Source organism: Tachypleus tridentatus, chromosome 2 (genome assembly GCF_004210375.1).
Source record: "Tachypleus tridentatus isolate NWPU-2018 chromosome 2, ASM421037v1, whole genome shotgun sequence".
In the NCBI taxonomy this organism is placed as follows: domain Eukaryota; kingdom Metazoa; phylum Arthropoda; class Merostomata; order Xiphosura; family Limulidae; genus Tachypleus; species Tachypleus tridentatus.
The window spans coordinates 79,332,833-79,359,649 of NC_134826.1; the positions used below are offsets into that span (position 1 = coordinate 79,332,833).

Here is a 26,817-nt window from a genome sequence, read left to right on the forward strand (position 1 = left end):
CAATTACGCGAGATTCTCGAATTTTCAACAATGTTCGTAAACACTGTAGCGTTTTTGTAAAACAAATATTGTTTATTCTTGCTCTCGAGAATCATCTACAAATTTAGAGAAAAGGCTGGACTTGCGCAATACATATCCAACAGTATACGTCATATGCGTCAAACTAAATCAAACGTAGGTATTAAAATAAACGTTTGACGGTAAATGCGTTACAAGAATCACAAACTTTAACCACATTATTGCTAACGTCATGAAACCTCTTCTTTATACGGAAACCCTTACATCCACAGGGAAAATACTTTTCGTTAACATATCAGCATTTTTGATTAACAGTATGTTCGTCTCTGCTCAGTTACTTTATATGTCATCACAATGTAGGGTAAGTAAGTATTCATTCCAATTACTTAGATCGGGATTACCCAACCTGGGAAGCACACGAACGGCAGTAGATTATGATTTCTGCAAAACATTAGACTAGGGGTGATACAGTGAAATGTGAATCTTAACTGCATCTAACATTTTACGACTCGGACAACGGTCAAAGTTAACTTCCTGATCATCTTTTCAGATGATCTAACCTACATTATCTAATGCTTTATCAGCGTACCAGCTACAGATTATGCTGACCCAATGGATAAATTTTGGCTCACTTTGTGTGAATCTGCTATATTCAGGGCTATTTTCTGCAAAAGAGAATTATCTGCTGGAGTTCTTTCTGTCTTGGTTGACTTTCTCTCTTGGTAACACACACCGTACAATGTTTATACTACTACTGAATCGCCTAATTTAAGTGCAGTCAGAACCACCAATTCATGTGAGCACAAATTTGGGTAACACATTGGTGCTCACCAGTTTGTTTGTTTTTTAAACAAAGTATGAAGACATTCTTGTCTTGGAACTACTTTTTTGATGGTTTATAACAATGGTATAGCACATAAAGTTTCTGAACTCATAATTTCTCATATATGTACCAAAGTCTATATATGTTGATGCTATGCGTCTCAAACTTCATTTTACACCACATCAAGAAGAGTCCTGATGGATCTCTGTTCTTCTATTGCTCTTTTTTAATCTTTCAGTATTAATTTCTGCATCTGTTCACTTGTAGAATCACTTACTGTATGGTTCGATGTGATACCAACTGAAATGATTTCATCTCTCAAGTGGGCATTCAATGAATGAACAAAGCCTCACCACATGGTATTTCCGTGCGTGTCCAGACAAAACTGTATGACATTTTGCTCCTCAATGCCGTTATACAACACACGTTCACCCCTTCCATATTCTTGAAGTTCATCAACCTTTTCAATAATGCATGGCCTTTACTATTAATAAACTTTCTGGTATATAAGTAATGTCGATAGTGTTTTATAAAGACTACAGCTGTGAGCAGTTTTTCTTTGCCGTATGATAACTGTATTCAGGAGTCATATTTTACTCTATTATGTAACTGTGATAATATTGCTCTGATCCAACTACTACTGCTATTAGTATCTAACAATAATTCAGTCTTGTGAATACTCCGGCAATGCAGCATGTACAAAAGTATGCTTCAAGGACTGAAATTCTTTATTATACTCTTCACTTCACCTGATAATATGATACTAAACAAACGAAACTGCAGAATCATTGTTTAGTTTCAGGTTATGACCAATCTAACATCACTGCTAGGTAAGCAGGTTTTATGGCAATTTCTTCTCTACCCACTTTACGACTGAGAAATCCCACGTGTGTGCACGAACACACTTTTCGGATTTCAGTTTCAAATCTGAGTTTTATTATCCACTGAAATACCGGTTTAAGGTTTACAGCTGGATGTACAAATGTGCATCCAAAACGAAAAGCATAAATAACGTAGATCAGATATTTTCCTATTGCAGTTCCTTCAGTGTGAGCTGCACTAGCCTCTCATACGTGGAGTGCGTTACGCAGGCTAAATGGTATGATGTGCAACCCATAACCATCTCTCATGCTAAAAGCAGATTTAGGCATTCTCTCGTCATCCACTTTGACCTGTAAAAATTTGGATGCTAGATTTAAAAAGCATCCAGACATTCATGTGTTTGCAGCAGACAATTATTGAGGGCAATATATCTGTTAGATATTTCATTAAATAACTGAACATTATAAAAAAATAAATTTGGATTCATTCTGATGCCATCTTTGATTGCTCACTTCCCACTACCACCAATACCATTTGGGATCTCATTTTTTGGAAGAAAGTAGAAAATGGTTTAAAATGAAAATTTATAACATCTATATCTTACAAAATGGTAAAATTTCAAGATTGGTATAAACATATGGTTTTTAAACAAAAACTTCAACTGTTTAGCTACGGAAATTGACTCAAGAAAAGTTCAAACATAGACTTTTGAATCTAGGCTTGATATTACCTTTTTTAATGTTATACTTTCGAATTAAGGCAAGCTAAAATAAGAAAGTAAAAGGGATTATAGTAAAAATAAACATGTAAAAAATATTAAGGTCAATAATTTACTAACAAAAAAGTACATAACAACCATTCTTATTTTCTTATATTTAAAACTGATGTAATGAAATAATGACAAGAATTACAGATGACACATAAACATGAGGAAAAGTCTTATAGTTGTGTTTAAAAGAGCTAAAAAGGTAAGGAATGACTTACTGTAGTTTTAAAGAAGATATGGTGGTTTGTATAGAAATATGAAAGGGTGACACAGCAAGGATGATCTGTAGTGTGTGTTAAAACAGAATAAAAAAAGATAAGGAACAGATCCAAAATTAAATAAAGAACTTTAGAACCTTGGTGAGCAGTACTTTATACCAGGTCTTGTGGAATTGAAAGATTTACTGATGTTCAGTTATTTAATGACTTAAAATTATTTGTTGCAAACGGAGGAGGTTCACGAGACTGTGTGTACAAACTCTGAACTGCGGAAGTGCAGAAAGCCCCCGTGCAGAGCCGAAACCCCAGAAGATGAATGGGGTTCAGGATCTACAAGGTCGAGGTCCTGGCAGAGCTATAGACCAGAAACCTATAGTCTAGTTTTTATCAAATGAGGGCACTATAGATCTTCAGCATAGAACATTGATTTGCTCTCCAAGGGATTTAAGAGAGGACACAGACTCTTAGTTGCTTGATGTGTGGTATAAAGGCCAGTCTCAGGTACCTATGGAAGCACAACTTCACTGACACAGAGTTCAGGAATAGGGTAAATACCACATTGGCGGCAAAAATGCATTCAAATGGTTTTGGAGAGAGAAAAGGTAAAACCATTTGTGTGGTCCACTTCAGTAAACGACTGAGATGTGGAATTCGTCGACATAGAACCCATTTGCAACAGTAGAAGGGAGTTGTCCAGTGATGGCATTAATCTTTATACTGAAAAGTGTGACACTCAAGACATAGTCCTAAGGAGCTCCAAGTTTATGTAGGAAAGAACTGTAAAATGCCAAACCCACACCTACTTGGAATTGCCAGCCCGTTAAAACAAAATTAGTAAAAAGGGACAAAGGCCATGCAACCCATATGAATTGAGGTATTGCAAACTGTTTTACCTCCATGTAGTATAGTAAGCCTTCTCAAGGTCAAAGATACTGAGATAAGATGTCACTTGAAAAAGGCTTCTCTGATTGACGTTTCAAGTCAAATCAGGTAGAACAGTAGGAGAAACAAGAGAGAAATAGCACAACATCTTGTAGTGTATATCATCAAGTCCAACTGATGTGTACCGTCAGACCAATGAAGAACAAGTCTGAGTTCCACTAGTGTAAAGGGAAGATTAGTCTGAAAGGAAAGAGGCAATTGCTTTGCCCAAATATTGATGGCTAAAAAGGTGAGGGATGAAGCAGAAGTGCTAATAACTCGGCAAAAGCTTTCGCCGAGAGTATTGGCAATGCTTTGGGCATCAGCAACTTTCTGGCCATTAGAAAGAAAGATTGAAAGGGGGGCAGATGTATACTGCCCACTGACCCTCTGAATCTTGTGCCATATTACTTTGGAACTGGTGGTAGAAGAGATGCTCATTGTGAATTAATCCAAGATTTCTTCTGGGATTGACGTCTTACCTGTCGAGCATATGCACGTGCCCACTGAAAAGTGATGCAGTTCGAAAGTGTGGGATATTTACAAAATATATTTCAGAGCCGTTTTATCGCCTTCTATGGCATGTGGCAAACAGGATTCCACCACGGCCGAGGATATCGTGTTTTAGGTAATGATTGAGGAGCTGGTTGGGCAATACAGTCAGTTACTACTGCCACACAGTTGTCTATTGATGGCTTACAGATGATGGCAGGATCAAATTGTGAGAGAGCAATGAAAGAGGGCCAGTTGGTCTGGTCTAGATTTCACTGAGGTACGCGGGTCTGGTGGCACCGACCATGGCCAGTCTCTCTCATTATGACAGGAAAATGATCCCTGTCATCCATCTGAGAAAAGTGAGGAAAAAGCGAAGGGGGCACACAGAGAGAGCAATAGTAGTAAAATCCTGACTAGGTGCATGAAAATAAGCATAAACACTAGTATTGAAGAGATAAAGGTCGAGATACAAGAACATACATTCTACGGAGCAACCACTCCCCAGAGGGGGTTATGTCCATTAAAGTCCCCCAGAATTAAAAAAGGAGACAGCAACTGTTCAACAATAGCATTAAAGTCCAATTGATCATAGGTGACTCCAGAAGACAGGTAAGGAGAACAGACAGTGATGGTACGACCCAAGGAAATATGGATGGCTATGGCCTCCAAGGCTTTTTGCATGGCAAAAATAGAGTGGGCATGCACTGGTCAACCAGCAGTGCCAACTCTCCATGCACTCGTCCATCACACAACTTGTCACTGTAAAATAAAGAAAATCGCCGAAAGGTGACTATACTGGCAAGTTTCAAAAACATTTCCTATAAGGATGATAGGAATCAATCACTACCTTGGTAACATCTAAATTAGAACAGAAATCTCGACAGTTCCACTCTATCAATGTGACCATGTTTACTTACATAGAGGATAATTGGATGGAGAGCCCTACTGTTTTCGATTACGTCTTTTCTCTTTAACATAAATAGGTCTATCAATCTCCGTGGATCCTACCCTGGGTCAAGTGGGCAGATTCCAGTGAATGAAACGTGAACAAATAATCGTTCTGCATCTCGAGACCAGAGAAGATGATGGACTCAAGGAATGGGTGCCACACAAATGAGTGTTGACTCATCAACTTTTTTAACCATGAATGGCAAAAGACTTTTCACGTGGTTTTAAAACGATTCTGTCTGCACTCCCACTGTAGCAGTGGAATGAAATGCAATAGCATACATCCAAGGTCAAGTGGTGGACAGTAACTTCTGAGCCGCAGAGTAAGAAATGTTTCGAATTATTTTCAAATGCTGTACCTCTTTTATTTTCACCCACTTAAGGCAAGAACGACTGTAGGAGGGGTGAGAGATATTACAATTAATGCAATGAGGGCATGGTTCATACTCGCAGACATCATGGTCCTTGCCATGATGTCGTCAAGTGACTGAACCACTGACACTGTAAACATTTGAAAGGGTTTGGAATATATGACCATACCTTGCAATTAAGATAACCTGCCTTGACGGTGCCAGGTAGACGTGGTGATGTAAACGTCAAAATTGGGACAATTGTCAGCATCATAATCCCATTTTTCCAAAGGAGATATGCCTCACTGCAGAAACTCCTTAAGTGGAAGAAACCAGCAAGGATCTCCGACTTGGGGACGTTCTTCAAATCCTTCTCAACAATAACTCCTCTTGCTGAATTCAAAGTAGTATGGGGAGTAACCTCAATGGGTACATCCCCAATAACCTTTGAATACAAGAGGAATTCACTGTGTTTAGGAGTGGGTGTTTCTACAAATATATCACCAGAGCAAAGCTTTTAGACTGACTTAGGAGAGCCAGCAAATTCATCTTGTCCCTTCTAAATTAAAAAAGGGAGATATTTGTCCTAAAGATTTGCCTGAGAGAGAATGTAGTACAAAATATGAGGTACAGGTGTTATAAGGTTGAAGATTACTGCTCAGAATCTTCAAGACGTGGTCGTTTACCTATGGACTGTTCTTTCACTATTTAAATTTTTATTTGGGTGATCCATAATAAAGACGGAATATTTCGGTGCCCACTGACCCCACCCACTATGGATCCTAACAATGCCAAGGTTTTGTGAGCACTATACCCAAACACCAGCATCAGATACAATGTCTACAACACCCACTGAGAACGTCCAACACTGGTATTCTGTTGACCTTAACTCGAGTGGACAAGCCAACTGACCCTAGAGAGGTCACCCATCTACAGGAATTCAAGGCCAAAATGTTTCGTTAGGGTTGGACCCCTCAACCACCAGGATCCTCTCCTCCCCTTCACAGGTCGCCACGCACGGAAAATACGTAGGTGGATGTTTAGATCCGAGAGGAGGTAAATTGAAAGAATACAACTTTCTCTGATGGGTACCCTCACCACGTACAGGAATCCACACCAAAGGATTAATAAAGACTGTGTAAATATCTAATTCCTAGAAAATTCTGGTTTTTTGTTGGTATTAATGAAAAATTGACAAAAGCTTTACAGTTTTTTACTTTTTAGAAATATAGTTACACATATGTTCAATGTAAGAATCTGATTTTTTTCTTTTACAGTTGGCAGTAAATGTATGAATCACTGTATTAGAAGTATGCTTATAAATAATGCAAATCTCTCTCAGGCCATGAAATCTTCTGGATATTATGGGAAGAGGCATGGTAAAACTTTTTCCAAGATTTAGTTTTATGTTTTTAGAAATTACAATTGGAGCATTGTTGTTACATCAGTACTCCTTTTCTTTTTAAAAATACATTTAGGTAAGCTTAATCTTGAGAATAACGTTTTACACTTCAGTTTGTGTTTTTGTGATGTGCACGCTTATTGCTTCTTAGTTAAATGAAAGTTTCTCATTCACTTAGTTTTCTGACTTATAAAATGCATAAGTTGTGACTAATTTTAGAAAAGTGCACAAGTTAGACATGAAGTGTTTGTTATGTAACTTCCACCCAGTTACCCCTCTTCAAAGCCATCACCTCTCTAGAGTGTAATGTAATGTACAAAATATTATGTATGAAGATTAGTGAACTTCTCCAGTGGCAGGCTTAAGAGACTCCAGAGGATTTATTTTTTTCTTATTTTTCCATTGGACTGTATCTCAGTGAAGTAGGTAGTAAATACAGTGCTATTCTTTTCTTTGTTCTCTTTCTCTCTCGATGTCCAAATTTCAAGCCATCTATCTGGTAAGCCACATTTGCCTGTCTTTTAACTAATTGCATAAAGATTTAAAGACAGTCTTCCATTTTGTACCCTCAATAACTTTGATTTTTATTGACTGTGTTTTAATTTATGTCCAATCTCTTCTTTGTTTTAAACTCAGTAAGAATCACAAAACCCAATTACATTTTGCATAATGGTTCCTGGCCAAACCTTCTGTTATTTGTAGATCTTACCCAATACTCAAAGGGGAAAGCAGTGAATCTGACATTACCACATTCTTTACTGAAATCAATTCTGTAATCTACATGCATAAAAGACAATGATTTATATCCTAAATATTTTAAGTTCCATTAAATAGACAATGAATTAAGTAAGTGATGTTTGAATATTTGTTGTGGAAAGTTTTTATAAACTGCAAAAACTTAATAGATGTGTAAAGTAATTACTCCAGTATTTACAATAATTCCGTGTTAAGTGTCTAACAATGGAAATTTGTTTCCTACTTACACACGATACATTTTAATACAGCTACTAATTATGTTGGTAAATAATATTTTTGTTTGTAAGAATAAATCAATATGCATTTCAGTTTACTAACACCACTATTTTTGCATTTTTACAAAAATCTGTGCTCCTTTATTACAGTTATGAGCTGAATATATTTTGTATGATTAATATGTGTTTGTATCTAAACATTGAATTTGAAAGTGTCCATATAACGAGTGTCTAAGTAATATGTAGTTTTTGCAATGATACAAATATTTTGATTTATAACTCTACATTATAGGGTAAAAATATATCAGGAATTATGTACACATTTCTTTTAATAAGTACATAATTTAAATATTTATCTAGACATTCACATATTTTTTCACCTATGCCTGTTCCATTACTAACAAATAACTATTTCTTTTTTGATTTCAAAAGTATCTATATTTAGTTAATTAATAATCTGTCATTGATATAAAAGTGTAAAATTTGAGATAAACAAAATACACAAGATATTGCAATAAATATTTTAATAAAAAAAATTAGTATACAACTTATCTGAGGTAATTCTAAGAGATCATCCTAAAGAGTTCCCTAACTCTTTCATCACTAATATTATAAAAAAAAAATATTTCCACTCTCTAAACTAAAAGCAACAGAATTACTGCAAGAAATACTTTATTGATAATAACATTGGTCCTACATACTGATGCTAAAAAGACTTCTCCAAACTAAACGTGTGTTTAAAATCGTCCAGAAGGTAAAATGATAAACTGTAAGTCAACATTCTTTTGAATCATTACATTATGTTACACTAGCTACATATGCAATTAAGTATATCAAAATTGAGTGCATTATAAATAACAGGAAAAATATAGTACAAGTACTAGTATTACATTAGACTGATAAGATGATGGGACTTCTATTTGTTACAACTGAGCAACAATTCAAATATTTCAACCAAATTAGGTGGTGGCAATATTAATTACACAACTGTTGGAACAGCACACTAAAATTCAGTTAACAATATGTACAAGTACAAATCTCTTCTGTTACTAGATATTACAACAATTACCATTAGTGTTACTTAATGATCTAACACTGTTAAAACCACATAGTAGTAATTTTCATTATTGTCATAATTATAGTACTGGTATCTCCAATTGTGTACCCTGGAGCAGGGGTTAAAAATTAAAAAAGATCTTAATAAACAAATACTGCTCCAATAGATAAGCAGGAAATGTATTGATAGTGCCATTGGGCCACACATGATTATATCTGATATTTGCACCATTCTTTGTGAAAAACACTTTTTAGATTTTAAGACAAAACTTACTTGTATTTTAAATGCATGATCACTTGTCATATTACTATTATGTAGTTTCAAATTAAGCCTAAAGGGCTAAAACTTAAGTTTGTTTTTTTTCCCTGTAGGTCTATCACTATAGAAAAATACATGACAACTATTACAAGGATGTACTCAATGCATAAAAACAGATTTGATGTCAGAACTTCCAAACTAATCTATCTGGAATAATGTTTATTTTACATTTTCTACATATTATTGTACAAAAATTCTAGAAACCCTTTTGTAATATCAAAATACCAAAAGCACTGAATAAAATTACTTTAAAAAAGTATTTTTAATGAAAATTGCAACCCTTGAGAATTCAGATCTTAAAAATTATAGATCTGCAATATGGTTTACAGTTTCTTCAATGAAAATAACTGTAAAAACAGAAGTGGGTAATATTTTCCAAAACTATGAGTAAGTTTGCAGTAAGTTTTGTACTGAAACATAGCATTTTTTTTTTACAAAGATGTGCCTTTGAATTTTTGCCCGTGTAGTACGAAAAAAGTCTAGCTTAGGCTGATGATTGACATTTATACATGTGTATATGCATTAATTTTGAAAAATGTACTTTCGAATTAAGACAAGCTAAAATAAGAAAGTAAAAGGGATTATAGTAAAAATAAACAAGTAAAAAAGATTAAGGTCAATAATTTACTAACAAAATAGTACATAACAACCATTCTTATTTTCTTATATTTAAAACTGATGTAATGAAATAATGACAAGAATTACAGATGACACAAACATGAGGAAAAGTCATAGTTGTGTTTAAAAGAGCTAAAAAGGTAAGAAATGACTTACTGTAGTTTTAAAGAAGATATGGTGGTACAGAAATATGAAAGGGACACAGCAAGGATGATCTGTAGTAGGTGTTAAAACAGAATAAAAAAGATAAGGAACAGATCCAAAATTACATAAAGAACCTTAGAACCTTGGTGAGCAGTACTTTATACCAGGTCTTGTGGAAAGATTTACTGATGTTCAGTTATTTAATGACTTAAAATTATTTGTTAAATTTATTAATAATAATGTTTTAAAACTTAAGTTGTTGGTTAAGCACTAAATTGTTTAGTGTTTAAGAGAAAGGCATTCCTATTGACAAGGTAGAAATGTTTCATGATCCTCTTATTTCATATACAAGTTACAACTGTAAGACTTCTCTTGATTTAAGATTGTGATTTATCATTTAATTACAAATAAAACTTGGCATTTTCCTGCACTGAAAATGTATTTTCAACAGGTACTTACCTCAACTGAATTTTTCAGTAGATACTGTCAGACTGCCTTGCCAGAAACTAGTGATATTACTATCCTCAATATCAGAGTGAACGTCATAATCTGCTATCATAAAATTTGTATTCATATTTGAAACTAGAATTCAAATTATGAAAAAATTACTTGAAAAACAAAACTGAAGTTCAAAACCAAACACTTTAAACTAGTAAAGGACTAACAAAAAAGAAAACTCAAAAACAAGCACATATGGCATAGTAAACACATACATGTAATGCCAACTCAGAAAGGAGGAATTCTGCTAGAATGACAGTGTGCTAGTGTAGGTGTAACACTGAGTGGCGGGGTTGTCACACGATATGCACATATTCTGAAATGGTATGAAAGCAAAAATATAATAGGCTGATGTGTTATTAATGAAATATTATTTAGCAATTCTTAGATCGTAATTCAAAATTGAAATAGCTTTTTGTAAAAGGAGGTTGTTCCTTTTCAGAAGCACTGCTTACAAACCATTGTTAAATGATATATCACCCTCCCTTTCTGATCTTGCTAATAAGTCTTTGATTCCTGAACTTGTTCAGGAAACAGTGAATCCTATAAGTTCAGAAAGAATTCCAAAAGCCATTCTTTTCCAACAGGTTGGTACCAAAAAAATGTTACTTAATGGATTGAAGATTGAAAACGACTGGCTAGGTTCATGTATTAAATTGGAAAAAGTCATTTTTTTCTTTGTCTTATTTATGGAAAGGTATAATCCCAAAAATAAGCCATCAATCTCCAAAAGTGGAACTTAACTGTTCAGGTTTTTCTGGGGGCAATGTTGCTATGATGGTTGCTTTAATAAGGCTGGTGAAAAAAATTGTGCACATAATTTTAACAGATTTCAACAAAAATTGTTACAATGTTTTAAATTCTGGATAAAATTTACTCCTTATAGATACCAAGTTTGGTTAAACTTCTAGAGTACCATGGGATCTTTGAAAAAACATCTTTTAAACTATTACAGGCTATGTTCTTATAAAATTGTGGATTCTTATTTGATTTTATCATTCTTACCTTCAAAAAGTAGAGTTGAATAAATGTAGTAATATTGAAGCCTCAAATAGTAGGTATAAGCTTTTAATTTAAATGTGTGTAGTGTAACATGTAGAACAACTTTATATTAGGCTTAATACATGCAACAGTTTTTAGGCTTAGTTATAATTCAAGAATAGACATAAAATTAACAGTAAGGATTTGTAAGTACATTATGGATAAACAATATGTCATGATACAGATAAGAATCATTGTGAGGTGACAGAGGAAGGCTTGTATCTGATGATTATGAAATGGCTAAGTTATTAAATTTTGCTTTTTATTCAGTTTTTACTTATATTCCTTACAAAAAGAAAAAAGTAGCTGTAAGTAAAAAAACTAGGTTGGCTCACAAAGGGTATAAGAGATAAAATGAAAGAAAAGCAAACTTTGAATAATGGAAAGTCTTCCCTTACCTATCTTTTGAAATGCTTTGAAAAGTTACTGCATACATAGATGAGGGTACAGTGTAGATTTGGTGTACTGGATTTTCAGAAATCATTTGACAAAGTGACCCATAAAACACTTGTAAAAAAAAAACCTGTCTCTGTAGGTGTGAGGAATAAGTTAACTGACTTGATGGAAGAAACCAGAGGGTTGTTAGAAATGGAGTTCAGTCAAACAGGATTAATGTTGCAAGTGGTGTACCTTAGGACCATTGCTCCTTCTGAATTACATTAAATGAAGGAATGGTCAGTAAATTACTTACATTTGCCAATTATTTTAAGGTCTTGGGTGTTGCTAGCTGTGAAGAGGATGCTGCTGTTTTACAAAATGATTTAGTTCATTTTTTGAATTGGGCAAATAATTGACAGATGGGTTTTAATTATTATAAATGCAAGATATTGCATGTGGATTATTATAATTAAATTATAAGAATAATTTGGATGGGAATAACCGTTAAGTGTGATAAAAGAAAATGATCTTAGTGTAATGGATGATCAGTCTCTTAAGACATCCAAGCAGTATGCTGTTGGTAGTGATAGGGCAAACAGAATTTTAGATTGCCTCTACAGAAATATTGACAAGTCTAGAGAGGTTATAATTTCATTGTATAGGTCACTGGTTAGACTATACTTATATATAGTGTCCAATTTCAGGGTCCTTACCTTAAGAAAGATACTAAATTGTTTGAAAAGGGTTCAGTGGTGGTTTAATAAAATGGTACCTGGGATAGAGAGGCTGTCATAAGGAGAAAAGATTACAATTGTTTTCTGTTGAAAAATGAAGAGTTAGAGGAGATTTGATTGAAGAATGTAAGATTGTAACAGGAGTTTATAATGTTGATGCATCAATATTTTTCATATTTAACAGCAAGAATTATAGAACAAGGAAACACAAATATAGATTCTGATAAGGTAGAAGCATCTTCAACTAAAACAGTTTTATTTTTTTCAAATAGGGTGGTTGGCCTATGTAATGGATTACCTTCAGATGCTGTGGAGGTAGTAAATTTGAGTTTAAAAGAAAGCTTTATAGATATATGAATGATAAGGGCTGCCTCTAAATTTTTTCTATTTTATTATGTTAAATTGATTTATTTAATATTTGTAGTTTAGTTTAGAGGATGTGACAGCTGAGATGGCCCCACAGACCCCTTGTCATCCCTAAGCATTATGTTATGTACTGGTGCAGCTGACATTTCTCTGCCACAATGGTTTTGAAAACATATCCTGTTTGGTTAAAAGCTTGAAAAAAATTCAAGATGTTGATAAAGGGCAAGGAAGTGGCTACTTAAGCAGATGGTCTTCACAAAGCTGTGACAGGATCAGAGTTAATTTTAAATTTGTTATTATGGCAGGAAATACTGAAGAAAAACTTCTGTAGAAGTACATGTAGTCTTCCAATGTAGATATTTTAAGTGCATCTAAATTAATAAAAGTACTGGACAAATTAGAAAATTTTATAAAAGAAGTATATTTAAATAAAAATATTAAAATAGCAAGAGAAATAGAAGAAACACATGATTGTGGCACAGAATTTGCATAGAGGAGATAGCAAAAAAAGGAATTTCCTGGTAAAAAAAATGCATGATTACTCAATAACCAAAGTTGAAAGATGTTTTGGGTTGTTGTTTACTACAAAGTATTAGATACCTTTATCAAATTTTCATGCCTCAAGCCATTGAACCTATTGAGTATACTAACATGCTGAATTCACTACTAGAAAAATACAAAGTACGCAGCAAGAGAGAAGACCTAATCAGGTGCTGTGTCACATGTATTTTAAATGGGAAAAAAAGAGAAAGAAAATAATCAGTGATCTTCTAGAAAACATCTAAACCCCCATTTCCCAAACTGTTTCAGCCACAAAACACTTTTAAGCTCTAAAGCTATTGATGAAACCCTATGTTGAAAAGTTAAATCTTTAAAAAAATATTTGTGCAATAGATAACCATATAGAACTTTATTTTCTGTTTCTAATATTTATATATTAATTATGCTTAAATAGTTTCTTATTAAAAAAAAAACACTTAAGTCTTAACTTCATATGAAATAAACAGTCTTAAAGTAGTTTATAAATTTAGTTCTTTGTAATGAGAAGTGTTGTTACTTCTTTTACTCACAAATTTCTTTAATATTAGATGTGATGCTGGAGAGCTGGTGCAGCATTCAGTCTAGTTTATCATGTCCTTGAAGCACTGCTCTCAACTAAGTTATAGAAAGTCATCAACTAGGCTTCACCCATAGATTAAATAACCAATAACAAAGTAAATAGTAAATACTAGGTGTTACACATTTTGAGCTGACAAGCTTTCACACCATACTTATAACTAGCTTGCTGTTTTTACTCTAACCTTTACTCATAGAACCCCTAAATACATGGTACAAATCCCCAAGGTTCCACAGAGCACACTTTCGGTAAATTCTGATATAAGGAATGCACAAGTGTTATTATATAAATGCTTTACATATTCCCAAATTTGGTGATTTTAATACGTTTTCACTATTGCTAGATTTAGTGCAAGTGCTTAGTGATCTTTTAGTTGAATGAAATCATTCAATCGTTATCTATGATAGCCTATGACTACTGAAAGATCCAGTGGTTTGGCATTAATCAGAATTGAAAAAAAACACCATGGAATTTGTTAATTACAAAGATATTGAAAGACTTTTGCAAAAATGATAAAAACAATATTGGTTTAAGTGTTCCTTTGCATTTGGCTCCCACAAACATTCTAGTTTTTACTTCAATAATTTATCTAAAATATACAGAAACATCAAAACTGCTGCTGCTAAAGTACACATAGTGTGAAAAATGTTAGATTATGTTAGTTTGTTTTCAGTTTTATTAATAGCTCAGATCTCAAACTAGTGCAATGAATCTACTTCATTCTTACATTGTAATAAATATTAAATAATTATTGTCTTTCATACATACTATTAAACTTATTTCTGTAATTTAAAATTTATAGCATATTTCAATGTTAAACCTTCTACAGCTATTTACAGGTCCAATGTAAAGTGTGAAAAAAGCTGATTATGCCTTATGTTTTCAGAGGTTTGTCATGGTGAACCTGGACAATGCTTGTCTTGCATTCCTAATGTATAACTTGAATAAAAAAACTTAAGTTCCTTTAAAACGTTTTGTGACATATTTCATATAGCTAACAGAACATTTTAAAGCTGCCCTTATCCTAAAAACTTTCTAGCTATACCTCTGGATATATTTCATTAAACTCAGTTAAATGTTACAACTAATTCAAATATTGGTGGGATGTTGTATCTGTTGCAGAATAACCTTATTCAAACAAACCAACAGTACTGCTGTCTTCTTAAAACTAGGTACATGCAATTCCTGATAAGAGCAAATTCTGACCTGCTGTCTTATTCCTAACAGCTATAGTTATAAATAGTAAAGGCCACCTTAATCTGTCCCAAGTCACCTGACAATAATGATGCACTAGATGTCTCATTAAACTTCTTTGAATGTGACAATTTTTAATGTCAATTACAACATTTTACTAGGCATAACTTATTACAGTAAAATGAATGGTATGAAAAACTGGCTTTTCTTTAAAATATAAATGGATTTGTAAAAGCATCACTAATACATTTAAATGAAATACAATGTATAAAAATGTAATCTGTTTGTAATGTAGGTTAATGCAATAAAAACACAAAAAGAAGTACTTTTGTAGTGATTTTTTTCAAGACTGTGTCAAAAGTATTTTATTAAAATACCTGAAGAATTATAGTGAAGAACAGTCCTGTTACAGGTGCTAAAATTGTTTTTGAAATGTTTATATTTTTGAAAGCATGTGCAAACAAGATTTTTACTAATGCCAAATGAGTAATATGTAGTTAGAATTACTGTTGAAAGGTCAGAAGTCAAACTTAATAATTATATGCTTACAGGACGGCCAACTAAAACAGTCAATTTTGTATACATCTGAACTTTCTCTTAATCAACCATACTTTCATTACCAAATAACTATTAATTACTTTGAATTCTCACACAACTTGATATCTAGTATTTAAGTATGCCAAAATATTTGTTTGAATTTTATTACACACTGGAAGCACATGCCCAACATGTGAAAACTATTCATCAACTGATGTTTAAACTGACATTTTATTTATAGTTAAAAGTTTTCTGTGTTTTCTTTAACTGACATTAATCTTAGCTGATCTCAAGATGGTTAATGCCTTTTTTAAATTCTAGATATATAAATAATACCAAATGGATCTGGTACATATTTCAGCAATAAACCTATACTTCAACTAGTGTACCAATACACATTTTTCCTACAATAGACTTCAGTCATCTTTTGTCTACTTCATTGGTAGGTCTTACTTTACACTGATTCCACTGGTACTTGAGATGAGCCCACACAGCTTTACACATGTTGGAAAGTCTGAAGTCTTTTTGTCCATAAGCTGACTTAGCAAATTTGTATTGAGACCTTAAAATGTAACACAAAAAATATAAATGTAATACATTATAAGCAATATTATTTTAACTACAATATAAACATAAAATATAAAAATAAATGTTTTGTTAGTGACAATAAAATATTCAAATGAATAAACAAAATTTAATTTTTCTTAATACTATTAAATTTGTAACATATTAAAATATTCTAGTTAAGGAATAAACATTATTTATATGATGTAATGCTTTGCTGCAGTAGGTTATCCAAATGTCATTATCAAAAATTTGTATAATTTTGTTACTGCTTAAATAATGTAACTCTTAACAGTGCAATCTATGCAGAGTGTCTACGTTTCCAGTGAACTTAATATTTAAGTTAGATCTATAAATGTCCACCATGTCAACATTATCATCAGATTGTTGGCATAGAACAACAATAAATAACTGAGTTAAATGGCTTTTCATAACATAATACAAATATTCTTACAGGAATTACCAGTTAACTAAAAATGTTCAATTACTTTTGTTTTAATAAAGTTTTTCACATTGGAAATGCTAACATATTCATAAACTGAAAACGTATCTCTGATATAACTCTCTCACAAAAACTTCTCATTTATAATGCCCTCTACTGGCATACATTTTTGCTTGCCACTAGCTTTGATACTCCAGATTATTTATGTATACTAAAATGCAAATGATTATGCAACAACCCTCCACCAATAGAGGTGTAATACTACCCCTATTGTAACTAGTGCTTTTTCTGTAGTAAAAGGGCATCATGCCATCTTCAACAATAGAATGACACTGCCCTACCCTCAACAGAATGTTATTATGCACAATCAGAAAAACACATCTCCATGGTCAACTACTCCAGCAGCTAAGAACCGGTAAGTGGCAAAGACTTCCATACTCCATTAAAAGAAAGAGGAGAAAATGTGTTGGAAGGTCAGGAGGACTATAGCACCAGTGCAATACCTTAATTTGAAAAGCAAGTATGGCAGGTTCAAAATCATATAAAACAAGAGAGAGAATAAGGGTGATGGTGAAGATTGTATGGACATTTCTTGTCAAATAATTGCCACCACATCCTTGACCAGTAATGCAGTACTCAAACTGGTAATGGTAATCAGGAAACCCACAGCAACAGGAACAGCTATGGTAGCTGTAACTACCTGAAACTGTGAGAGCACAGTGACAATTTCATACATGAAGCCAAAAGTAAGAACACTTATGTACTTTCAATAACAGAACTCCGGACTTGCTCAACCTTCTAGCAACAAAAACTAACAACACAGAATCCTTTTTAACAGCAATGAGAAATCATCCAAATCTTGAAAAAAATTTCAATATATATTTTACCAACAAACAAAGAAAACTGCACAGCAGTAATAAAAACTACAAACCAAGATATAAACAAGACATCTGTAGAAATTAGAAATTGATCCTACAAAGAATGCAATAAAATTACTAAAAAGTTAAAACTCGACAATAATGAAAAACTTTTAACAACAAATGCAAACATCTACAACTATAACCAACATAGGGCCTCACAAGGAATTAAACTGTAACCCCCCAATCAAAACAAAACAAGTAACCAACCAATTAGTAAACTTGCATTATTGTAAACCAAACAGGATCTTAGAACAAATTAAGAAATGACCCTACAATCAAAAACAAATGAGATGTTAGCAAAATCATATAAGACTGAAACCTCATAATTACCAAACAACTGAAGCAGGCCTGCACAACTTTAATCAAAACAGGACTTTTCAAGGAATTAACAATAACCATACACATAACATGAAATTAGCAAAACTAAATGAAATTGAAACCAGACAATTGCAAAACAATAGAAACAGATCTGCAAAAACTGTAATCCATACAGGGCCTTACAAAGAATTAAACAATTAACCTTCATACAAAATACAACAAGAAACTGAAACCTCAGAATTATCAAACATCAGTTAACAACAGACGCAAAACTGCAAAACTATAATTGTTACAGGTCCACACCAGAAAAATGAACCTATACACAAAACAGAAGAACAAATCAATAAAATTGTATAAAATATTGAAACCTAAAAACTGTCAAATATCAATTAACAATCCTGCACAACTATAATCCACAGATCATAAAAAGTATTTTCAATAAAAAAAAATACCTTTTTATTGGAAAATACTTTATCCATGGATAATCACATAACAGCTTGGAAGTGGAAGGTAGTAAGGACTCTGACAATCCACTAGAAGAAAGGGGGTGAAAAGGTGGTAGAGAACCCAGAGAAATGTCATCACCTGAAACAGTGCAATGGGTGACCTTAAAACCCTATTTTGAAAAGTAAACTATACTGAGCTATTCACTACAGGCATCGCTGTGATGGGTAGCAATCCCCTTCTGCTTTACCCATGCTGTCTATTGGTGGCACGGTCCAGGATATGCATGCTTCTGAAGCAAAATATTGTAAAGTTTTTCACCTACAAGCAATCTTGTGGGACACACCATCTCGATGGTGAGTACAGTGAAGCTATGCAATATAAAGTGCAAGTTAACATGGTTGTACAGTACAGATTTCAAGTTAAAGAATACCTGATCAGGCACCACTCACATTAGAGCAAAACACATATAATGATGAAGAAAAACAAAGACCTCTGAAAGGAAAAGAAAGTATGAGTAGACACTTACCAGTCAAAGTTTCACCAAAGTCTGAAATATGGCCACAAGTGGAATACACAAACCTTACAAAGAAGAAACTGTAATATGATGAAGACAAGAAGTTAGGGAAAAAGGTGAGGCACCTAATTTTATGAGAAGACATCTGGAACAAATTCTGGGAGGGAGAAGGCAAAGATAAATATGCCAATCTGATGAAAAGTTAGACCCAGTTAGTCGTGTTGAAGGTAAAAGATCACAAAGAGAGGAAGAATGCCAGGAGTTGAGTCAGAATGAGTACTAGGAAAAGAAGCCAAACAGACAATTTAAAATGAATGGTCCTTACCATACACAGAAGCCTATCCAGGATTGGTTGGGAGTAAAATAGGTAAAAAGGAGGAGTTATCCTCCTGAGCCATCGAGATCTTTGAGAGGAAGGAACGATCTGGATAAAGGAGAAGATAGGCAAAGTGATAAAATGTACCTGAATTGTCAATAGCAAAGAAATCCAATTGTTGATGTCCACAGGCTAAAAGAAGAAGGAAATATACTTTAAGGGAAAGGTGAAACATGGAACACCAGGAAAGTGGTTTAAATAGAGGAAATGTGAGGAAATGGAGTACCACATTAACATCCCAATCTAGAAGGCTGATGCACCCAGAATTAACACAAGTAAAAACTCTACAATATTGAAGAAAAAAAATGGTATGAGATAATGCTGCCCAATAATCTGCAACTGAGAAGACTGAGGACATATAGTGAAAGAGCCAAGTGATAAATTCCACCACCAGAGCAAAAGTAGGCTAGTGAACAGGAAATCTCCAAGTTGTAAACTAACTACGTAACAACTTCCAATTTCGCTAATACATGGAAGAAGGGCATATGAAACAAGCTAAAAGGAAAGTGATTCAACAGGAGAAACCAGATCTTCTTGCCAAGGATTGGATAAAAGCCAGGCATAAATGTGCAGGGCATGAAGAGCAGGAGGTAGGACTGGCAACTGAAACTAATGAAGAAGGAGGGAGATAATGGAAGAGGTAGAAGAGGGGAAAGTGGCAGGTGCTATAACTGTATAAAACACTGCTGAGTTGGCCACTAAGAAGCAGTCAGAAGTACCTAACAAGGAGTGGTAATAATAAGAGATAAATCAATGAAGTAATTGAATAGGAGGATAAACATAAAGGCATTTGTAGGATCCATTTTGGCTGAAGGCATCAACTACTAGAGCCTGAAGCTGAGTGACTGAGGCTTATAGCAAACTCATCCACTTAGGGAGAATCTCTTTAACTGCAAAACTTCCTTAAAACAAGTGGATCTAAGGAAAACTCTGTCAGATATGAAAACAGATGATACAAGTCTTCGTCAGTCTGAACAGGCACAACCCATTCAGGAAGAACTGAGGCAATATTAGGAGACAAAGGTTGGCCAATGTACCACAAAATCTCCCAGTGCATAATTACAGATAAATTCACAGTCAACTTGCCTGCACCTGAGACCTAAGAAAGAACACTCGTCACTGGTGTGACTCCCAAAGTAATTGAAAAACATTTGCATATGCAGGGAAGCACTGAAGAAAATTTTGTGAAAAGAGGTAAGCATTGTATTTGAATTAAGATTTTTAAGATAAGTATTTTTAATCTTAATATAAAAATTACTTTTCAAACAGACTTACTCAAAACAAATACTCAATATGTTCATGAAGAAATCTGTATTTCAGGTTTTTAAAAATACTTCAATAAAAATATGATTTTTTGTATGTGAAAAACTTGTAATGTTAACTGAAAGACTGACAAATTTTGTGAAGATATATTAAAAGTTAAAAGCATTAAACAAGCACAAAGAGCACATGGGTTCGTCAAATTGATTGAGCCTGAGAGTTAAAAACTATATCTTCTCTTAGTTGGGCGAATCTATATGTTTCTCTTTTGTATATGAATATGTTAACCCAAAAAATATGCACTAATCTGGAGTAATGTCTTATCCAGTAAAATAATGTATCTCTTACCAACTGAATTTAAAGTTAATCTTGAGATGTAGAGATGAAAAATGACAAGTCAAAAATCTTAAAAGAGGAGTCATGTTATTAAGAGGATGCAGCCTCCTTTTCTATGAATGATGATATATTAACAAAAATCTGGGATCATGGAAAGGGTATATACATTATAAGAAAGATAAAAACCTAACTTCAACATGAAATGATTTATATACTGACAATCTCAGTAATGCCAGATAGTCCAGTTGCAAGTGAGAAATGCACACAACAAATCCTTAGTAAAAACTTGTGAGGGCTAAAGAAGGGCTTCAGAAAACAAGTTAAGAAAAATGATCTATTTCAATAATAATAACAGTATCAACTCAGTAATGACTTAAATGAAAAGATGACATTGTATCTGATGAAAGTATTCAATTGAGGAGTGGTAGAGGGTAAAGGAAACAGGAGAACCAGAAACAGCTGTCAAAAATTCAAAATGAGTTGAAAAAGAGAAATAAGGACATGTTCAGAATGTAGGAAAGATACTCAACAGCAAGTCAAATGAAAAACAAAACAACAAACATTGAATGTTTACTATGCAACTGACATTATAATCAACAATTCCAATCATGATAATACATGTTCTTGCGAGTCAAAGAGTTACTAAACATAAAATATAGTTAAAATAAATATTTAACCACAAGGAAGCACAGGCAGAATATTTCCTTTTAACAACTTACAAAATAACATAGATTAATTACAAAAGTTGTTAGATTTTGGTAAAACACTGGGAAAGGTTTAAAGACGTTTTAAAATGAAAAGGCTTTTCCCACCTCAGCTACAGGAATAAATTTTATCATCAAAACCAAAATATATTCTTGAAATATCTTAGTTTCCAATTCTAAATATATCTGCATAAAATAGCTAAATATTGTTACAGTACAAAAATATGTCCAAGATTCATAGAAATAACTGGTTCAAAATGTTAATCTATTAGAGCCTATACAAACTTTGAAATTCTTCAGTTAATGAGAAGAAATATAAGAGATGTCTTTCAGTACTCACTAAACATGTACAGGCAATATCAGCAATCCAATTTATTTTCAACAGTAACCAACAATTCAAGTGTTTTTCACAAGCAACCAGCAGTCAGATTGGTATTCACGAGCAACCAGCAGTCAGATTGGTATTCACGAGCAACCAGCAGTCAGATTGGTATTCACGATCAACCAGCAGTCAGATTGGTATTCACGATCAACCAGCAGTCAGATTGCTATTCACGAGCAACCAGCAGTCAGACTGCTATTCACGAGCAACCAGCAGTCAGATTGCTATTCACGAGCAACCAGCAGTCAGATTGCTATTCACGAGCAACCAGCAGTCAGACTGCTATTCACGAGCAACCAGCAGTCAGATTGCTATTCACGAGCAACCAGCAGTCAGATTGCTATTCACGAGCAACCAGCAGTCAGATTGTTATTCATGATGATTTGAAGTAAAAATGTATTCTAAAGACAACTGGTATAGGTATTAAAACTTTAATTAAAATAAAGTACAGAACAATGATTTGACCTTTATAGGTCATTCTCATATTAACCTGAAGGGTATCTTCATACCCCAAGATGTGGGATTAGACTAGCTACATTTTCTTCAGTGCTTGCTTCTTTTATTTTGTATCTTTTTTTCATTTTTGGTTCTTTGTTTAAAATTACACTATTTTTGTAGAGATATACTGTGGGTTTTTTGAGTTGCATTGATGATAAACATGGAAGGTGTTTTTTTATTATGTTTGGAGAACCCAATTTTCAATTTTTTATGGTTTTTCCAATGTAGAATTCTGGACAATTATTACACATTATATTATAAATAACACTGGTATTGCATGATTTTATATAATTTTTATTGAGTAATTATCCTAGCTTAAGGCCTGATTTTATGTAGATTTAGACATAAGCATTTGCATTTTATGCTATAGTCAAATGCTTCGAAAAATGAGAAATATAATTTCATAAAGTTATATTTATGATATGCATACTTACAATATGAAGTTGGCCACATTTAATGAATACACAGGAGGAATTACATAACAATGCTTAATCAAAAAAGGAAATGTACATGTCAAGTATAAACAATGATGCATTCCAGGCAGTATTGAAAATTAACTATTTACATTATCTATAAACTGAAGCAACAGCAGCAGAGAAAGCTTATATTAACTTCATTAGGTGCTAACAGGCTACCAATTTACCATCTTCAATCATAAACAAATGTTGAACAAGTTTTAGTTTCAGTTCTGAGAATCATGAGTCAACAAAATTCATCAAAATAAGTGGCAGAACTATTCGCTAGTTAGATGTGTACATTATTTGGAGAATCATAGGAATACTAAAGAAATCTGTACAAAAAACTCAAGTTTGGGGGCTAAAAAGTCAGCCTCCTGACTCATAACAAGAAGCCATTGGTCCAGCTATCAATTTATCAACTGAAATCTTTACAGTCGCCTGGCTTGTATCAAGCAGACAAAGGACCTGCTATTGATTGGAGAAAACCTGATGCTACCTGATCCAACTAATATTGTTGGTACCTATTGTTATCTCTCTCAGAGGTGAATAATGTAGTTAGAAATTTAATGTACAGTGTTTAATATTAAAGAATTAACAAAAGTTATGTCTGAGTAGTTTCCAATAAATGTGTTAATTGATAACTTACTGATAGTATAAAGTAATTTAATGGATGTAAAATTTAACTGAAGTACTGTTACCTGTGCAGCTTGAAGAATTGAATAATCTTAATACTGAAACATTTACAAATACCTTTGGTAATCTCAATGTAGCCAAGTATTTTAATATATCTTATTAAAGTTTGTTTTTCTTCTCAGTCTCAGAGTTAATTCTTTATTCTAACTTTAGATTTCCTCAAGTTAAGGAACTGTGTACTCTACTTGCAACTGTAAAACTGGCTTTTAAATAAATCTATTGTTAAGTACATTAAATCAAACTCCAAATGACTAGTCCACTTGAAAGTCCATGTTTTTACAGAAGTCAACTGGAATTCTACATTTAATGTCAAGTTTTCTCCAAGTGTTGATTATTTTTGAATTAATTTCACAGATGAAAGGTAAACTGCATGGTATTTTTGTGTTATTTGGTGTATTAGAGCCAATTTTGTTTGTGAGTTGAGTTTTGAGGTTTTGTCTTGGTGAATGTACAGAACATTGTAGGTGTGAATGAAGAAATGCTTTATAAAGTCGTTTTCTTCATCTATGTAGTCAGTTGAGCAAAGTCTTGAAGCTATGTTTATGAGGTTTGTTCATACATTAGTCTTTTGTTTGGATTCATGAGCATAATTCCAAAAGTAATAAAGCACCCTTGCAAGTTTACCATCATTGGAACTCATAAAAAAACAACAACATAGTATATCTAAAAAAACTGTCATTTAAAACAAAAACCACATAGTAATAAATGCAATTCAAAGGAAGCCATCTTAATTGAACAAACCAGCTCTATTCTAAACCATCACCTAAATATACAAAGATACCTTTACTAAGCTGTTAAACTATCTCCAGTCATGTGACCTTTTTGTTCTATGTTGCATGTACATTCCTGTGACTAGGTAAACTACTTGTAACCAATGATCATTGAAAAATTGTACATTTATGATAAAGTTTTATCCATAACTCATCAAACTGTCTCCAAACTACTATTGCTTCATTGTGTATCACATATCCAATCCAATCTAGTTATTTCTCAGCATAGAAAAAATGAAAACACAAATACCAAACACTATCTTAGTATAGAAAAAAAAATCAAATAAAATAGTATGGTAATTAGGATTATACAAAGTGAAATAATTTTTGTTTAAAAACATTTTTTTATTATTATTAAACAGCTTTTATACGTGTAATGACATGCTCAGTTTCTCTATAATATTATATATTTTAATTACAGCAATATAATGTTAAAAAAAATCTTGGTTATACATTCTTTTTAACAAATTAATAGATTTATGAGGTCATAAATACCAGCTTGACCATAATATTATGATGTGTATAAATAACTATGTGAAACTTCACCAAAAAATACTTATTAGTTATGTTATGTCTAGTTTGTGTATTTCAATATTAGGATTCATACTATAGTTTAATTTCCAACCTACCATATGATGTGCTTGGTGTCCTTTAGATATCCTAGCTGTAGTAAGCTCATAGCTATAAAAATCCTGCAGCGACATATTAAAAGAGGTTCTCCCAGTCGTAGTGCTACTTTCAACTGCTGCATGGAAATTCTTCCTGCTTCAATAGCCTAATAAAATATTACAAAAAATTAATTCAGAATGCAATATTCTTTATGTGAACTGTGTGCAACACCTTTATTTTCATTCAATTCCAATGTCACCTTTACCTCTTTTCAAAAACTGTTTTCAAGTAACAGATTTACAGTAGCATAAGAACTTCTGACTAAGTTAATTTTGTTTTGATAATATTGGCCAAGTATTTATTTTTGTAAATGATATTAATTTTTGAGAAGAATAAAAATTTAGTTTAAACCACTGAAGCAAAGAAATTGGTAAGTTAGATTTGAATGAATACTGATTTAGAAAATAATGAGTGTTTGACTAAGATAAGATAAAGTTTTAATTTGATTTATTCTAATTAGTCAGTTGTCTACAACCTTCAAAATAGTTGTTTTAGTCATTGTAAAATAAATATAAAGATTTAACTTGATTTAAATACAATACCCTATTTTAAAGAAGGGTAAGCAATGCCTCACAAACAGGTTGTAGCTGAATTACTTGGCAGCATAAGGGAACCAACTATCCTATCCATGTCACTTCCAGGAAATATTTATCCATAAATCATCATTATTACATAACCTGTCTAAGGATATTAGTTACTTGCAGAAGAAGAATGTATATAAATTAATGCTCATAATTTTTAGAAAAAATATAAAAAATAAATAAATTCCTTCAACATTGCAAATACTGAAAAACTGACAAAGAAATAACACGTCTGATATGTTCAGTGCCAAGGAATAGAATGAAGATCATACGTACAAAAGCATAGAAGGAGTTAGTGCACAGTGAGATTATGTCATCTTTCTAGTGTAAATCAAGAAATATCTTGCAACTTTGGGTGGAAGTTGCCTAAAGGCTAATGGCATGCAAATCTCTAGAGCAGATACATGAGCAAGATAGCTTTCTGTGTGAAGATGTGTATATTGCTTTGGGATTTATGTTTCTGTTCATTGAATTTCCTACATTTACACTGCATTACAAGTTGCTGCAAGACCTGTTTATCTGATCATTATACACTACACCAAAGTTATGAAGTTTAAAAAAACTGCACAGAATACGTTTAACAGTACAAAATCTATGAGAACAAGAAAAATGTGATATCAGCAAAATTAATAGACACCACATCTAATATAGATATATAAATTTAGGTTCCTACATTCATTTAAGTAAAATTAAACTGGCAGTATAAAATACCTTTTGTGTAAGACTTGTTTTCTTATTACATTATACATACACAAGCTCTATTACCAGATGGATATAAGCAAGCTGTAGGAAAAAAAAAAAAGACTGACCTTTCTATCTTAAAATGTTTGATCAATGTTTCCTTTGCCACTTGTAATACAAATTATCATTTAAATTAAAATAAGCTATGAGAAATACCAAGGGTTGTATTTTTTATTCCCAAAAAGGAAAAATAAAGTAAGTGCATGTAGTTTATTATCTAATTGTATAATTAACTGCTAGACAAAAGTACAACAAAAAAGAAAAACATTAAAGCAGTACTAAAAACATAGCATGTAATTTAAACTCTATGGTATTGTACAAGGTAAAGATTTGCACATGTATGTGTGATATAACACCTACTACACACAACTTTTGTGTGCGACAGACATAAGATTGTAGAACATATAG

The 26,817-nt window shown here is 32.8% G+C and overlaps 1 protein-coding gene across 5 annotated transcripts in view; it reads right to left on the reverse strand.

Moving 5' to 3' along the window:
* Window positions 1–8,243: 8,243 nt before the first annotated feature.
* Window positions 8,244–26,817, reverse strand: part of LOC143244314 (uncharacterized protein F58A4.6) — a 41,904-nt gene continuing 23,330 nt past the window's right edge. For 4 of the 5 annotated variants that reach the window (XM_076488751.1, XM_076488748.1, XM_076488749.1 and 1 more), the window contains 2 exons: window positions 25,048–25,193; window positions 8,244–16,298 (listed from right to left, as the gene is read on the reverse strand). In XM_076488751.1, coding sequence (XP_076344866.1) covers window positions 16,157–16,298; window positions 25,048–25,193 — 288 coding nt within the window. In that variant the 3' untranslated portion in view covers window positions 8,244–16,156. Of the gene's footprint in view, window positions 16,299–18,432; window positions 18,566–25,047; window positions 25,194–26,817 lie in introns of all 5 variants that reach the window. The other variant, XR_013025022.1, reaches the window with a different exon arrangement.